General features: G+C 36.8%; 1 protein-coding gene and 1 pseudogene across 1 annotated transcript in view; one reads left to right on the plus strand and one right to left on the minus strand.

Annotated features, from left to right (window-relative positions):
* The window catches only part of Cpd (carboxypeptidase D), a 71,611-nt gene that overhangs the window by 31,634 nt on the left and 24,077 nt on the right, over nucleotides 1-15,900 (minus strand). Inside the window, 5 exon segments of the mRNA XM_048792705.1 lie at nucleotides 3,757-3,924; nucleotides 6,149-6,340; nucleotides 7,161-7,513; nucleotides 8,559-8,728; nucleotides 9,589-9,731. Coding sequence (XP_048648662.1) covers nucleotides 3,757-3,924; nucleotides 6,149-6,340; nucleotides 7,161-7,513; nucleotides 8,559-8,728; nucleotides 9,589-9,731 — 1,026 coding nt within the window.
* Nucleotides 208-1,291, plus strand: LOC107155123 (annotated as a pseudogene).

Consider the following 15,900-nt stretch of genomic DNA (forward strand, 5'->3'; position numbering starts at 1 on the left):
GACTCCAAAAAGAAACCCCAGTCACTCCCATTCTTCTTCTCACTCCAACCCAAGGCAACTACTAATCTACTTTCTGTCTTGATGGATCTGCCTGTTCTAAACATTTCAAATAAATGTGATCATATTATATGTGACTGGCTTCTGTCACCATAATGTTTTTCATGGTTCATCTATGGCTCAAAATGGAGGTAAAACCACCACCCGACTCTGACTCCAACTCTGGCCCTTGCTGCCACCATGGGGGTCAGTCAGGATCCAAAGGAAGCAGAGCAATTGAGGAAGCTGTTTATTGGTGGTCTGAGCTTTGAAACTACAGATGATAGTTTAAGAGAACATTTTGAGATATGGGGCACACTCACAGATTGTGTGATAATGAGACCCCCAAACAAAATGTTTCAGGGCTTTGATTTTGTGACTTACTCTCGTGTTAAAGAGGTAGATGCGGCAATGTGCGCTCAGCCACACAAGATTGACGGGCGTGTAGTGGAACCAAAGAGAGCTGTTTCTAGAGAGGATTCTGTAAAGCCTGGTGCCCATCTAACAGTGAAGAAACTTTCTGTTGGTGGTATTGAAGAAGATACGAAGAATATAATTTGAGAGATTACTTTGAAAAGTACGGCAAGATTGAAACCATAGAAGTTATGGAATACAGGCAAAATGGGAAAAAGGGAGGATTTGCTTTTGTAAGTTTTGATAATCATGTTTCAGTTGACAAAATTGTTGTTCAGAAATACTACACTATTTATAAGCATAATTGTGAAGTGCAAAGGGCCCTTTCTAAACAAGAGATACGGTTTGCTGGGTCATAAAGAGGTCATGGAGGTAGATCTGGCAACTTTATGGGTCGTGGAGGAAACTTTGGAGGTGGTGGAGGTAACTTTAGCTGTGGTGGAAACTTTGGTGGAAGAGGGGCTATGGTGGTCAAGATAGTAGCAGCAGAGGTAGTTACAGAGGAAGTGATGGTGGATAAAATGGATTTGGAGGTGATGGTGGCAACTAGGGTGATGGTCCTGGTTATAGCAGTAGAGGAGGCTATGGTGGTGGTAGACCAGAATATGGAAACCAAGGTGGTGGATATGGCAGTGGAGGAAGAGGATATAATGGTTACAACAAAGGAGGAAATTTTGGTGGTGGGAACTATAATGATTTTGGAAATTACAGTGGACAACAGCAATCAAATTAGGAACCCATGAAGGGGGGCAGTTTTGGTGGAAAAAATTCTGGCAGTCCTTAAGGTAGTGGTTATGGATCTGGTGGTGGAAGTGGTGGATATGGTCAAAGAAGGTTTTAAAAACAGCAGAAAAGGCCTACATTTCTTAGAAGCAGAGAGAGCAAGGAGTTGTCAGCAAAACTGCAACTTTGAGATAGTCATCCCAAATGCATTAGAGGAACTGTAAAAATCTGCCACAAAGGAATGATGATCCATAGTCAGAAAAGTTACTGCAGCTTAAATAGGAAACCTTTCTTATTCAGTACTTTCATAGCCACAGTTTGCAAAAAGTGCAGCTATTGATTAATGCAATGTAGTTTCAAATAGATGTACATTCCTGAGGTCCTTCATCTGTTGTAGCTTTTTCTTTTTCTTTTTCTTTTCATTACATCGGTATATTGCCCTGTAAAGTTGTGGTAGGTGGTACCAGGAATAAAAATTAAGGAATTTTAAACTTTTCAATATTTATGTAGTTCAGTTTTTCTACATTTTAGTTCAGAAACTTTAACAAATTGCAGTTTTCAAAATGTTTCCTTGTGAGTTAACAGTAAAGAAGATTACTGTTAATTACTATTTTGTTAAAGTTTAAATGTAAAGAAATATCAGCTGACTTGCAATATAAGAGGAACCTATTCTCCCATTTCCAAACCATGACATGAATGGGCACTGGCTGACGTGGAGAGAATAGACATTTGTTTTTTTGAAATGGGTTTAGATAAATAGGATTGGGTATTTAAATTAGCATATTGTGAACTTAATAGCACTAAGATTACCTTCGAATGAAAAATCTCAATATTCCTATTTAGTTTTTCTGCATTTTCTTTCACAATGGAATCATGATTTTAGTGTGATAGATTTGCTGAGCTCTGCTGTATTTAGAACATCTCTGTTCTACATTTATCTTGGTCACATTTAAACTGCTGCTATAGTTTTTGGGTGTAAAGAATGTTGCTGCCCTCTATTTAAATTCTGCAAAAGGGTAGTGGATGTTTTTCCCCCTCCCACCTTAAAAACCATTGTTAAATCTTTAAGATATGGGTCCATTAAGCCTACTACATTGGAGCCAATTAGTGGGTACTTGCTTTTGTTTTATTTTTAAAGGACATGAGGCCCACACATCTTGACTTATTTTCCTTGATTTAATTTTTTCCCCTGATAAAGCTTTCATAGCAAGAGAATAAAAATCATGCTATTGAACCCTAACTGGCTGGCACGCTTTCATGGTTTTACCCAATATATTTTGCTGAATAAACCAAGGATAATTTAGGTACAATTGTACAAAATAACTTGATGCAGCAGAAATATAGCACCGTTGCTTAGTACAAGCTTCTCACTTCCCAAAGACCTGAATTCCAAATTGAGATAGCTTGAGTTCTTATTTAAATTCCCAAAGAACACATTGTTATTCCTGTGTATACTTCAGCCTAAGTTATGTTGGTGTGAATTATCGATTTGTTTGGAAGACCATGGTTGAGAAGAGTTATAGATAACAAGGTTATATATACAAAATGTTTTACTGTTTTGCACCAGCTAGTGCTTAAAATTTCATTCATGCCCTAAAAAAAAAAAAAAAGAAAGAAAAAGTTTCATCTATGTTGTTGCATGCATCAGTACTTGATTTCTTTTCATGCCAAATAATAATCCTTTGTGACTATATCACATTTTATCCATTTCTCAGTTTACGGTTGTTTGGGTTGTTTCTACTTTTTAGTTATTATAAATAATGCTCAATGAACATTAATGTACAAGTTTGTGTACATGTTTTTAGTTCTCTTAGGTATTGATACCTTTGTCCTTATTCACACAATTATAGCTGAACTTTATGATAATTTTCAATATTGGCCTCTCATTCTATCCAACTGATCTATTCCGACTGAATGATGTGGAGGTATATAAGCTACATGAGAATGAGGTCATTATGCTATAGTTAATGATATATACATACATACATTATCTATCTATCTATCTATCTATATACATACACACACGCATATATATATATATGTAGCAAGTGAAAGATAAAAGAATGTCAAAATGTAAGTTTACATTGAAGAGTTTATGAATTTTAGGAAGAAAATAAGACTAAACATTTGGATCTATTAGTGTTCGATGTTTATGAACGACAAAGCATGTTATCAAGTTTCAAGTGTGAGAAATAAATATAAAACATCTGAAGAACTGCTAGAGGAAGAGGATGGGGGAGGATGATGACAAAAGAGTAGGGGTGAAGAGGAGGGAGGATGGAAAGAGGAAGAAGAAAGCAGAGAGATGAGGAGAGAAGAGAAAGGAAAAGAGAAATGTGGAAGAGTAAAGGGTTGTAGAGGGAAAAGGAAGAAGAGGGGGAGGAAGGAGAAAAATAAGGTAGGGAAAAAGTCAGGAAATTGGCCTAAAAAGTAATGAGAAAATATCGTTATTGCTATCTGCCATGGAAGCAGTAACAGAATATTCATTTTAAGAAAACCTAAGACTATAAACAGATAAAATTTCACCATGGTTTTCAAATGCTCTCAAGAAGAAATAATTAATGGACTATAAAGTTTCCATACCTCCATGCAGGTTTGCAGACAGGACAAATGGATAGGACTTCATCCAGCTCATGACAGCAATAGTTTCTGGTTGGGTAGGATCTGTGATCTGAACAAATTGGTCCGGGAAATTTCGGTTCAGGTCAAAGTTGTTGCTGTTGTTTCTGCCAATTCCACTTCCTGAATCTCCTGTGGGATAAAAGAATAAAATTTAAGTCATGATACTTACATTTTAATCCAACCCATACTGCTTCAGCTATCTTAATTCAAAGGTAACTATGAACACACCAGGCATCACTATTATCAATCCCACTGTGTTTAAAATATATCTTTTTTATGCTGTATACTTAAAAAAAATCTATCTCTTCCAGATGTTTTGAACAGAAGAGTAAAACTACCATCCTTTCATTTCTGCCCTTTGGTGATACTTTGAAAGAAAAAAAAAATCCAATTACACAAATTATGTTAAAAGCATTGCTCAACTGTCAATAATCCACACATAATGACATGATCACAATGTTGAGGGAGTATTACTGATCAGAGGGGGACTCTATTGTACTTTTAATACAGCTCACTAAGACACTGTAAAGAAACAGATCAAATGAAAACTTTGATAAGCTTACATTAAAATAATACAAATTTAAAGTTAGCCAAGTACACAGTTGGAAATTTAATGTGATGAAGAAAAAGGTTCAATTTACACTTAACAGTGCATATTCCATTTTAATAGGAAATGAGAACTCTGACTGTCATTAAAATGAGAAAAAAAAATTACATGTGAATGGCAAAGAGTTGCACCTTTCAGAAAGCGGGTAGAGGGCATGTGGGAGGAATCTGTGATGCTGATAAAGAATGAGTTTCTTAGGGAGTTAATCTGAATAATATATAAGGATTAACCCCAGCCTATTTTTTCAAGACAGCGTCTAAGTAATAACAACCAGCTTATTCTCCCAGTGGACAGGTCAGCGCTAATAGTCATGTGCCTGCATATTCATAGTGTGGGGCCAATTCTACTCACAAGTATCACTTCCTAGAAGTAATTGTAGGAGAGTAAAATATCCAAATCCAAATAGATATATAGGGCATATTTCAAGTTAGTTGTTCAGAGAAACTGCATAGAAGCTCTGAAAACTGTCCTTTTAAAAAAAGAAATTTACATCTATCTACATTAGTAAACAGCAAATGCATGCAACAGCTTTTCTGATAACCCCAAGATTAGAGATATGACACTTGGCCCAGAGGTGACCAGAGGTGGCTTTTACATGGGAGAATTTATCTGTGTAACAAACAACCCTCTCTGTGTAAATCCTCCCCTCAACCTTCCATTGCCTGCAGTCACTTCCATTCCAAGAAGGCCAAGCTCCTATCCCGCTGTATAGCTATATATAAGCTTCAACAGCCTAGCCTGCATTTGAAGCTCAAATGCCATTGTCAGTTTATAATAGACTAAAATTATCAAACCTTCAGAGAGAAAATATGAAACTTCCCTACAGAATCATGGGTAGGAAAAGATAGATTCTCACTCTACTACTGTTCTGCCTAAGACAGTCTCTGTAAACCTCTCTAAGACCTTACCATACTGCCCCCAGGAAAGGTGTACCTGCCTAGAGGAAGGAAAGGTGGGCTCCACAAATGGGAAGTCAATAATTTAGCAGATTTAGAATATGTGTAAGGAGCCCAGCACCAAGGCACATACCTGTAATCCCAGCAACTCAGGAGGCTGATGCTAGAGGATTGCAAGTCCAAGGCCAGACTCTACAAATTAGCAAGGCTCTAAGAAAATTAGCAAGACCCTGTCTCATAGTGAAATATAAAAAAAGGCTGGGAATGTAGCTTAGTGGTAAGCCCCTGGATTCAATCCCCAGTACCCCAAAATAATAAAAAGAATATGCCTAAGAAACAGAACTGGGTCAAAAACAGAGTATATCTGGCTTCAAGTATATCTGGTTTGATTTTTCACTTAAAAATAAAGTTCTTAATTCAATAATAAGAACTACTGTTTAAAATACAACAATTTGATCTTGTGCTATTTTTAACACATAAGAACCATTGCCAAAATGAAATAAAAATATTATTAAACATAAAGTTGATCACATAATGAACAGTCTGGCCCATCTTACAAGAATATAAGAGCTAAAGAGACTGGGGTTGTGGCTCAGTGTAGAGCGCTTGCCTGGCAGGCGTGAGGCCCTAGGTTCCATCCTTAGCACCACATATAAATAAAGAAATAAAGTAAAAAATCCACTGGCAAATAAAAAAATATAATAAAAAAAGAATATAAGAGGTAAAACCACTTACAAGAATAAAAACAGGCAGAAATTACAAGGAAACAAGTTCAAATTCTCTTCTATTTCAAAGTAATCATGCCATGTGATAACCTAAAGATTACCACTAATATTCAGTTATTTTTTACCTTCCTGAGACTTCTCATACCCATCAGGGTTCATGGATGGCATAAGGTGAATTCTAGTGCTTCGAACCAAATCTGTTACTTCAGGGTCTGTTCCAAAGTTCTTACAAAGGTATTCGATGAGGTTCAATAGCAGTTCTCTTCCAACTACTTCATTTCCATGCATGTTTCCAATGTACTTAAATTCTGGTTCACCTGAAAACAAAGCAATTTTATGGAAGATTTTTTTTTTCCTTTTCAGTTATCACAGACTTTCTATTTTATACCCAATATGTATAAAAATCCTGAGCCAAATCAGGTGTGGTGGTGTGAGCTTGAAATCCCAGCAACTCAGAAGGCTGAGGCTATTTAGTGAGACCCTGCCTCAAAAAAAAAAAAAAAAATTAAATTTAAGAGAACAGGTATTTTTGGCAAAAGAAAAATCTTTACATCTTACAAAACATCTTCCTTACTAACATGTATGTCTGAGCAGATTTAAAGCATATGAGGTTCATACACACACACATGTGCATATAAAAAATACTATTAGGAAAAGAAATTAAATCTCTGTACATATTAAATACAATGTCTAATATAGACTATCAAATGGATTTTCTTCTTTTCTGGCAAAATGCTGGGTATACTTTTTCCTTTTTTGATTATGTTTTTTAATTCCAAAAGGCTTTGTGCATGCCAAACACACACTTGCTCACTGAGTTATAATCCAACTGCCCTCCCCCCACCAGTAGTACAAATTTGGTTAATGTAGTTTGTAATAGTGTTCTAAGACAGGCTAAGGGAATCATTTGGCAGTCATTTTCAGAGTCCCCGGTTTCTTCTACTTTTTTGTATCTAGTCAGTCTTGAAGCAATGCTTTACACACATGATCTTCTTTTCAAACTTATAAAATTCTTTTTCCTCCCTATCTTACCATTATGCTTCACGCTGTTAAATGACCTTTCTGGTCAAAGCATGGCAACATAAACCAAAAGCTTTGAGAGGCACTGAAATTATGTTTAAAGACCATACCAATTACCTGGTTCATGGACACCTGGGTTATCGGATATCTCCATCACATAGAGTTCTCTTGACTCTACTGATTTTCCCAATGAATACAGACGAGTAATATTAGGATATTCATTGGCAAATCTTCTCAAGAAGATTTCCATATCAGGGAAATGGTGGTGGTGAAAGTCTTTGGGCTGAATTGGTTCGTGAGAAGATGATGTTCCACGAGGAACATTAAGTATAGCAACAGAACTAGCAGTTGCTATAGTCTCAGTCATGTCGGGAATTAATGAAACAACAGCAGTTGGCCGAAGGGCAAAATCCACCTCTGTAGCTGGTCCTTCTTTCACTATTATGTCATTAATTGTCAGCGGCATATATCTGAAAAAAATATTTGAAAAAGGAGATGGCTTGGGGTTAAGACACACGATACTTTAACAATCTAAAAACAGTACTTTTGACTACTCTTGCACTTAGAGGTCTATCAAAACTCAAAACTAAATACAGATAAATGTGCAAATTTAAGGGCTTTAGCATGTTATCTCATAGAGAATCTTAGATTAATAGAGAATCTTAGATTAAGTCTTTAAAGAATTATTTTTCTTATCAACCTTTTCAGGTACTATACACTCAACTGCTTACCAAAAAAAAATCACATTCAAGGGAAAGAATATGCTTATTACTCCATTGTAACTCTTGCTACACTCCTCAAAGGCATCAATTATCTAATTTTTTGCCATGCTTTATCAAACTGACATCCTGACCTCTTTTCCTAAGTAGTAAATTTCAAAATTAAATGAAAAGTTATCAATTAAATCCTTACGAAAGTGAGTTTTCAGAAAGGTGTCCAAGGGAGATGGGATACCACTCCTCTGGTATATCAGAAAGCTAATGACATTCTTCAAATGTCATTTTCAGAGTCCCCAGTTTCTTCTATTTTTTTTTAATCTAGTCAGTCTTGAGGCAATGCTTTACACACATGATCTTCTTTTCAAACTTATAAAATTCTTTTTCCTCCCTATCTTACCATTATGCTTCACGCTGTTAAGACTATGTGACATAACACTCCATGATAGTATTCTTATATAAAAGGATAAAAATGAGACAATAAGGAAAAATAAAAGCCAGATACAGTGAGTAACATGTATAAGACTAGTTTTCTGTCTTTGGTATAAATTAGAGGCTTGACATTTTATTTTATTTATTTTAAAAAGAGAGAGAGAGAGAGAGAGAGAGAATTTTTTTTTTAAGAGAGAGAGTATTTATTTAGTTAGTTAGTTTTCGGCGGACATAACATCTTTGTTTGTATGTGGTGCTGAGAATCGAACCCGGGCAGCACGCATGCCAGGCGAGAGCGCTACCATTCGAGCCACATCCCCAGCCCGAGGCTTGACATTTTAATTAAGAGTCTAGTTTAAATTCTTACCCAGGTGAAACTACTGTAAGATTATAAGTTCCAGGAACAAGTAATCTGTGGAAATCACCAAATCTGCCAGTTGTGATATTATGATTAATACCAGCCACTGAGATGGTTGCATTCTCTAACTCAGCTCCTGTTACCGAATCTGTAACAAATCCTTTTATTCCAATGTGGACCTAAAAAATAAGAATCAAAGTTCATAGACAATTTGGAAGGCAAGAGAATATAACACCTCTTTTCCAGATGCCAGAATTTCTAAAAGTCAGGATTACTCTTTTTATCTTTCCAAAATATTTTTCAATACATTTGAAATAAAATACAGATGAAAGTATTAAATCCCAAAGTCATAAATGTCTGGACTCCACATTACTAAGGTGCTTTTGAAGTTCCCTCTCTTCAAAGTCAGGCTTCTAATTTTCTCAACAAAGTATAATTTCTGGCATATCCAATAGTTGTATTAGCTTGTCTGCTTTTGTGTGTGTGTGTGTGGTGGTGCTGGGGATTGAACCCATGGCATGTGATGTAAGCACTCTACCAACTGAGCTATATCCCTAGTCTAGTATTTAAATTGATCTAATATCCATGATTCATACAGTGGTAAAGGCTCTCCAGCAAATATGAACACATGACATTGTAATAACCTGTATAATTGTATAAATTTATAGAGTTTTTGGAAGGGCTTTTTGGTGCTTGGGATCAAACTCAAGGCTTTGTGCATGCCAAGCACACACTTGCTCACTGAGTTATAATCCAACTGCCCTCCCCCTACCAGTAGTACAAATTTGGTTAATCTAGTTTGAAATAGTGTTCTAAGACAGGCTAAGGGAGCACCCTGTGGCAGAGAACTAGGAGTGGGGGACAGAACTACAATGTGTTGTATGAGATTATGATCTAATAATCTCTAAAAATTATCTCCAATCCTAATAAAACAGATACAATAAATGATGCCTAATAAAGATTGGCATTCATATGTAACCAAATTTCTCCCTTATTTAATCCATTATTTCTGTACCCCAGGCTTCCAGTCAGCTGTTACCTTTTCAATCAATGTGATCAGAGACTCACGATTGTTCTCCCATTCCTGTCGAAGCTGAGAAGCAGGTGGGTATTTGCAACAAGACAGTTCTAATGTAATCTCAAAACAGTTGGCCCATATGTAATTGTAATCTTGCATACCACCTGTAACATAAAGAAAAAAACAAACATATCTAATGAAGGAAAGGAATTCTACCCTCCAAAAGATTGAAGAAATTAAATCACCCTTCTCTTGCCATGTATAAATTTTCTTTTCATTAAGCTGCTTGAAATTGGAGAAGCTTCTTCAATCGTAAAGGATGTCAAGAAGGAAAGTTAGTTGGATTATACATTGAAAAGGAATATACATAAATGAACTATATTTAACTAGTAGGATGAACAGTTATGAAGAGTATGACTACATCAGTTAATAACAATATTGATAACAGCTCTACATTTGAGTGTTTACTATATGCTGGACCTGTCCCTAAAAGCTTTACATGTATTAACATTTAATCTTTACAACAATTAAATGAGGTAGGTATTACTATTTTGTGATTTTTACAGATGTGAGAAATAAGGTACAAAGAGGTTAAGATTTATACCAGAATGACACTGAAGGGTGCACATGATCTTAAAGTTGTGAAGAATATTCATGCCAAAGAATCATTAAGTATCCTACTATTTGAATTGTACTCCCCTTTATCAAGGTGGCAAGAGAAAAAAGAAAGTAACTAGGATGGTACAGCTATATAAATCAGGTAAAAATAAGACACAATGAACTCTTTCAGAGTGTGTTTAATGGGAGATGGAATTAAAAGGGAAATAAACACCCATGATCAATCATCTTCACCACTTTTATACCTATACAAGCCCACATACTCGTTTTGTAGAAAGTCTTTTACCTTATTATTCCTGTCACTTGATTTTTCTCACATCTTATTTTAGGTGGATAAAGACTAGAGTGGAAAAGGAAAGGGACATAAATTTACTATGATCTCTGAACTTTCTCCTGAAATGTGCCTATAATATCAGATGGTTTCCAATACCCCCCCCCTTTTTTTGGTACTGGGGATTAAATTCAGGGGCACTCAACCACTGAGCCACATCCCCAGCCCTATTTTGTATTTTACTTAGAGACAGGGTCTCACTGAGTTGCTTTGCACCTTGCTGTTGCCGAGGCTAGCTTTGAACTTGCCATCCTCCTGCCTCAGCCTCCCAAGCCACTGGGATTACAGATGTGCCACGTGCTGGCTCCAATGCCCTCTTTTTTTGCATATGAAATAATCCCTGACCTTAGTCACTTCCTTCCACTATCCCTGAAAGATGCCTTGAGAGCCTATGTTTGGTTCATTCAATGTCCACTACTCGTCAAAATCCTCCTCTGTACCTGTGCCTGGCAAGGCAGACTTCCTTTTTCCCCAGATATTCTTCCCCCTCTGATAGGGCATAGTACAAATGTGGGTTTTGAGGGTCATATTTTTCTAGTACCAGCACATTTCAGGCGATGATAACAGGATCCTTCAGATCAGAAGAAGGAGAGTAATTTCCCTTTCATGGACAGGTACTCTTAAGTCATAGATTCTTCTTCCACTTACTGGCTGAGAACCCTCTGGCATTAACACGAATCTTTATTTATTTATCTGCAAGTAAGCATTAGATGAACACAAAGGATACTTCTAACTCTCAGATTCTAAGATGTTTAAAAATACATGCTGGTTTGATTATAAGGGAAAAGGCAGGAGAGAACACTTGATAAAAAGATAATTCCGAAACCTGTTTGGAGAGAAAAGTCAATGTCACAGTCTAGAGCACAGCCTACAAGGAATTCATCACCGAACAAAGGCTTAGAGAGCAGAAAAGAGCAAACGATATAGCACAATTGGCGAAACTTGGTCAGAAATGAAATAGCAACAATATTGGAGCCTAAACTCTCAATCTCATTTCTATTGAGGTTTCATTAAACACTTTGAGACACACCTGCTTTTGAACTGTGTCTATCTTACCTAATAAATATGCCCGACTTCATTGACATATTCATAGAATAAATATAGCCAAGGGGAAAAAAGCTAGGTTAAAAGTAAAGAATCAAAAACTAGTAAAGGAGGGACTGGGGTTGTGGCTCAGCGGTAAAGCGCCTGCCTAGTGTGTGCTAGGCACTGGGTTCGATCCTCAGCACCACATATGAAAAATAAAGGTATTGTGTCCACCTACAACTAAAAAGATATTTAAAAAACAAAACTAGTAAAGGAGAATTTGAGCAAAGAAACTTTTAAAAATCCAGGACTGTATGAACTCCAACAAATGCCATTTGGAAAAAGAAATACAAAGAAGGAAACTGAACACATTCCCAAAGTTACCTGAGCAGGATCACCCCAATGCTGATGTGATATCAGGTATGAAATCTCAGAATAATTAAAGGAGATTATCCGATTCCATTCATGTTTATCCATGTTAATCAAGTACTTAAAAATGAGGCCAAATTTTTGTTTACCATCAAGAGAAACAGATAACATTAACATGAGAATAGAGGGCCATGATAACTGTCATAAAACAATGTGAATATGATTAATGCCAGTGAATACAATATATAATAATATATAATTAGTAATTAAGTGTATAATAATTGTACACTTAAAATTATTAAAATGATTATTATATTATTTTACTTTCTATAGTTTTTAAAAATAGTAATTGAGGTACTATGGGCCTATCCCAGTAGTTGAGTAGTTTTAGGGTTGAGGGAAGACCTAGAAAGGTTACTTGGAGGAGACTTTCTTTTTAATTTAGTTAGGTCTTAAAGAAAGATGAGTAAAACCATATGAGCCAAAAAAAAAAAAAAAAAAAAAAAATGCAGAGGATCAGGAGAATTCCAGTTGGAGGAAATGGCTTGTAAAAGGTGCAGAATAGGAGGGTCTGGCATATGTTGATAAATATCTGTGAGACTGATAAGCCACAGTATTAGGGCAGGAGCACAGGGCTGTAGGGATATAGTAAAAGGTCAGGCTGGAAAAGCAAGCAGGGTCTAAGAGACTAGAAATAAAGGCTTCCTTGCCTTTCCAAAGCACTGGGTAGTGGGAGGGGGAGACAGACAGTATTTTGGTTGTTTTCAGTAGGAAAGTAGCATGATGGATAGAAAGTTGTATAGTCTGGATATGAGAGAGATGGGAAACAAAAAATCCACTTAGGCAGTTTTAACAGTAGACCAAATAAATAGTAATTAGGCCTAAAATGAAGTGGTGGTGATAACTGTGTAGTAAGGGAAAGAAGGATCAAGTTGAAATACTGACATGGTTTGATAAGTTGTGGGAGTTGAGAGAGGAAAGGAATCAACATTCTACCTGATTAGTTAAACTAATGATTATGCCATTAACAAAAAGAAGGAAGTTGGGCTGGGAATGTGGCTCAGTGGTAGAGTGCTTGCCCAGCATGTGCAAGGCCCTGGCTCCAACCTCCAACCCCTTCTTCCTCACCACCACTCCCCTCAAAAAAAAGAGAGAAGCAAGGTTTGGAAGAGTAACTGAGACGAGACGGGGAGTGACTATTTTTGTTTGGGGCATGTTGAGTTTGAGGTATTTGCAGAACACTTAGATAGAAATATCCAAGAAGGAATTTTTAAGTACAAATTTAGATCCCCGGGGAAAATAAAGTCTTTCTCTAGAAATGATAATTCAAGACTACGAAGTTCAATTTTCTTTCTTTTTTTAAAATATTTTCTTTAGTTGTAGTTGGACACAACACCTTTATTTTATTTATTTATTTGTATGTGGTGCCAAGGATGGAACCCAGTGCCTTGCACGTGCTAGGTGAGCCACAATCACAGCCCCTCAATTTTCTTTAAGTAAATATTTACTGAGCACTGATCACATGTCAGGCATCATTCTAGGTGCATGGGGACACAGTGTTGAAGAAAACAAAGTAAGTCTCTGCTCTCACATACCTTAAATTCATAAATATATCTATATTTTTCATACATATGTGTATGAAAAATATCAGATAATAAGATTTTCAGAAAAATTTTAAAGAGTGATGTGACAGCTAGCAACCAGTGGCAACTAGAGATTAGGTGGTCAGGAAAAGCCTTTCTGAGAAGGTAATATTAAGTAAGCCAAGATCTGAAAAACAAGACAGAGCCAGCCAGACTAAAGTCAGAGAGAACATTCAATCAAAGGGGTCAAAAACACACACACAAAAAAAAACTTGGCAAGTTTGAGGAATGGAGAGAAGGCTACTATGGCTGACAGTAGAGGACCAAGGAAAAAATGGTACTCTGAGGTTGAGAGATATGGGCAAAACAAGATCACACAGGGCTATAGGGACTATTAAAGGGCTATTGTTTTGGTATTATTGTGTTAACGAGCACATAGCATAAAATTTATGGGCATCCATCATATTTAAGCATGCATTACAATAATATTAGCTACTGCCATGCTTTGGATTTGGTTTGTCCCAAAAGGTTTCATGCACTGGAAACTCACTTCGTTCCTAATGTGACAATGTGAGAAGTGATTGAATCTTTAAGAAGTGATATCTAAATTGGGTGTAGTGGTGCACCCATTTAATTCCATCTACTCAGGAGGCTGCAGCAGGAGGTTCACCAAGTTTGAGGCCAGCTTCAGCAACTTAGTGAGACCCTGTTGTAAAATAAAATAAGGGGCTGGGGCTATACCTCAGTGGTAGACCACCTGCCTAACATGTACAAGGTCCTGGGTTCAATCCCAGGTACACCAAGAAAAAACAAAATCCAACAGAGGTGGGGTCTAGTGGAAGATAACTAGATCACTGGGGGCACTGCCCTTGTAAGGGATTAATGTAGTTCTCATGGAACCCCAATTAGGTCTTTTTTTGCAGAGGGATACCAGGGATTGAACTCAGGTACTCGACCACTAAGCCACATCCCCAACCCTATTTTGTGTTTTATTTAGAGACAGGGTCTCACTGAGTTGCTTAGCTCCTCGCTGTTGCTGAGGCTGGCTTTGAACTTGTGATCCTTCTGCCTCAGTCTCCTGAGCTGCTGGGATTACAGGTGTGCACCACTGTGCCTGGTCCCAATTAAGTCTTGATAGTTGAAATAAAGCAGGGCCATCTGCTATCAAGTAACTGACTACGTATGGCTGGTTCCCTTTTGGTTTTTCTGCCATTTATAAAACTCAGCTAAGGGGGCTCTCACCAGAAGCCAAACTGATGGGGGTCAGCCAACCTTAGACCTTTAGCCTCCAAAGATGTAAGCTCAATAAACTTTTTCCATATCTGGTTTCAAGTAGTTTGAAATAGCAAAAGAAAACAGAATAATACAACTATATTCACATTGTTGTACAAAAGAGCCCTATAACTTGCAAAACTGAAGCACTGTGCCCACTGAACAATTTTTCTTTTCCTTCTCTCCTCAGTCCCTGGCAACCCCCATTCTACTTTCTAAGAGTTTGACTACTGTAGATACCTTATTCTAAGAGTTTGACTACCGTAGATACCTTATATAAGTAGAAACACAGAGAATTTTGTCTCCTTGTGCCTGGCTTATTTCACTTACCATTACTGGTCACAATACAATTTTCACTGTGTCTAAGACATTATACTAAGATTCTGGGAATTTATAAATAAAATGTCTTCTATCCAGCATTTAAAGTCTTTGTGAAGAAGCAAAACAGCACATAAAAATAACAATTTTGCTGCTGGGCATGGTAGTGCATTCCTGTTAATCCCAGCAACTGGGGAGGCTGAGGCACAAGGATACAAGTTTGAGGACAGCCTTAGCATCTTAGCAAGACTGTCTCAAAATTTTAAAAATTTATCAAAAAGGATTGGGGATATAAGCTCAGTGGAAAAGTGCCCCTGGGTTCAATCCCCAGGAACCCACCCCCCAATTTTTTCCTCAGAGCAATGTAAATATGAAAATATTTTTTCTTTGTATTTTTTGCCTATGTAAAATTTAATAGTTATGTTATTGTAAACATGGCCAGCTTACACTTCAATTATGCCAGCGGTCAGTGAAGCAGACGACTTTTAACACTATAATAATCAGGTTTGAGTCCTAGCTTTCTTTTGTCTGTCCCTTAATTGTTTTACTTCAATAAAACTTAGGAAGTACTAGCTAAGAGGTAGCAAGAAGTTTACAATAACATTCTAGAGTATTACCCAACCTGATTTTTATATGTAACTTTAACAGGCTGATAAACTAGCTAACTCCATTCAATGACACATACAAACATATCCCTAGGGTAATAGTAGGAAGGAAGGATAGAAGTCTTTTTAAAATAAGACATTCAGGAGAATGAAGCAGGAGGATTGCAAGTTTAAGGCTAGCCTCAGTAACTTAGTAAGACCCTTATCAAAA

The sequence above is a fragment of the Marmota marmota genome, unplaced genomic scaffold, assembly GCF_001458135.2.
Source record: "Marmota marmota marmota unplaced genomic scaffold, marMar, whole genome shotgun sequence".
Classification (NCBI taxonomy): Eukaryota; Metazoa; Chordata; class Mammalia; order Rodentia; family Sciuridae; genus Marmota; species Marmota marmota.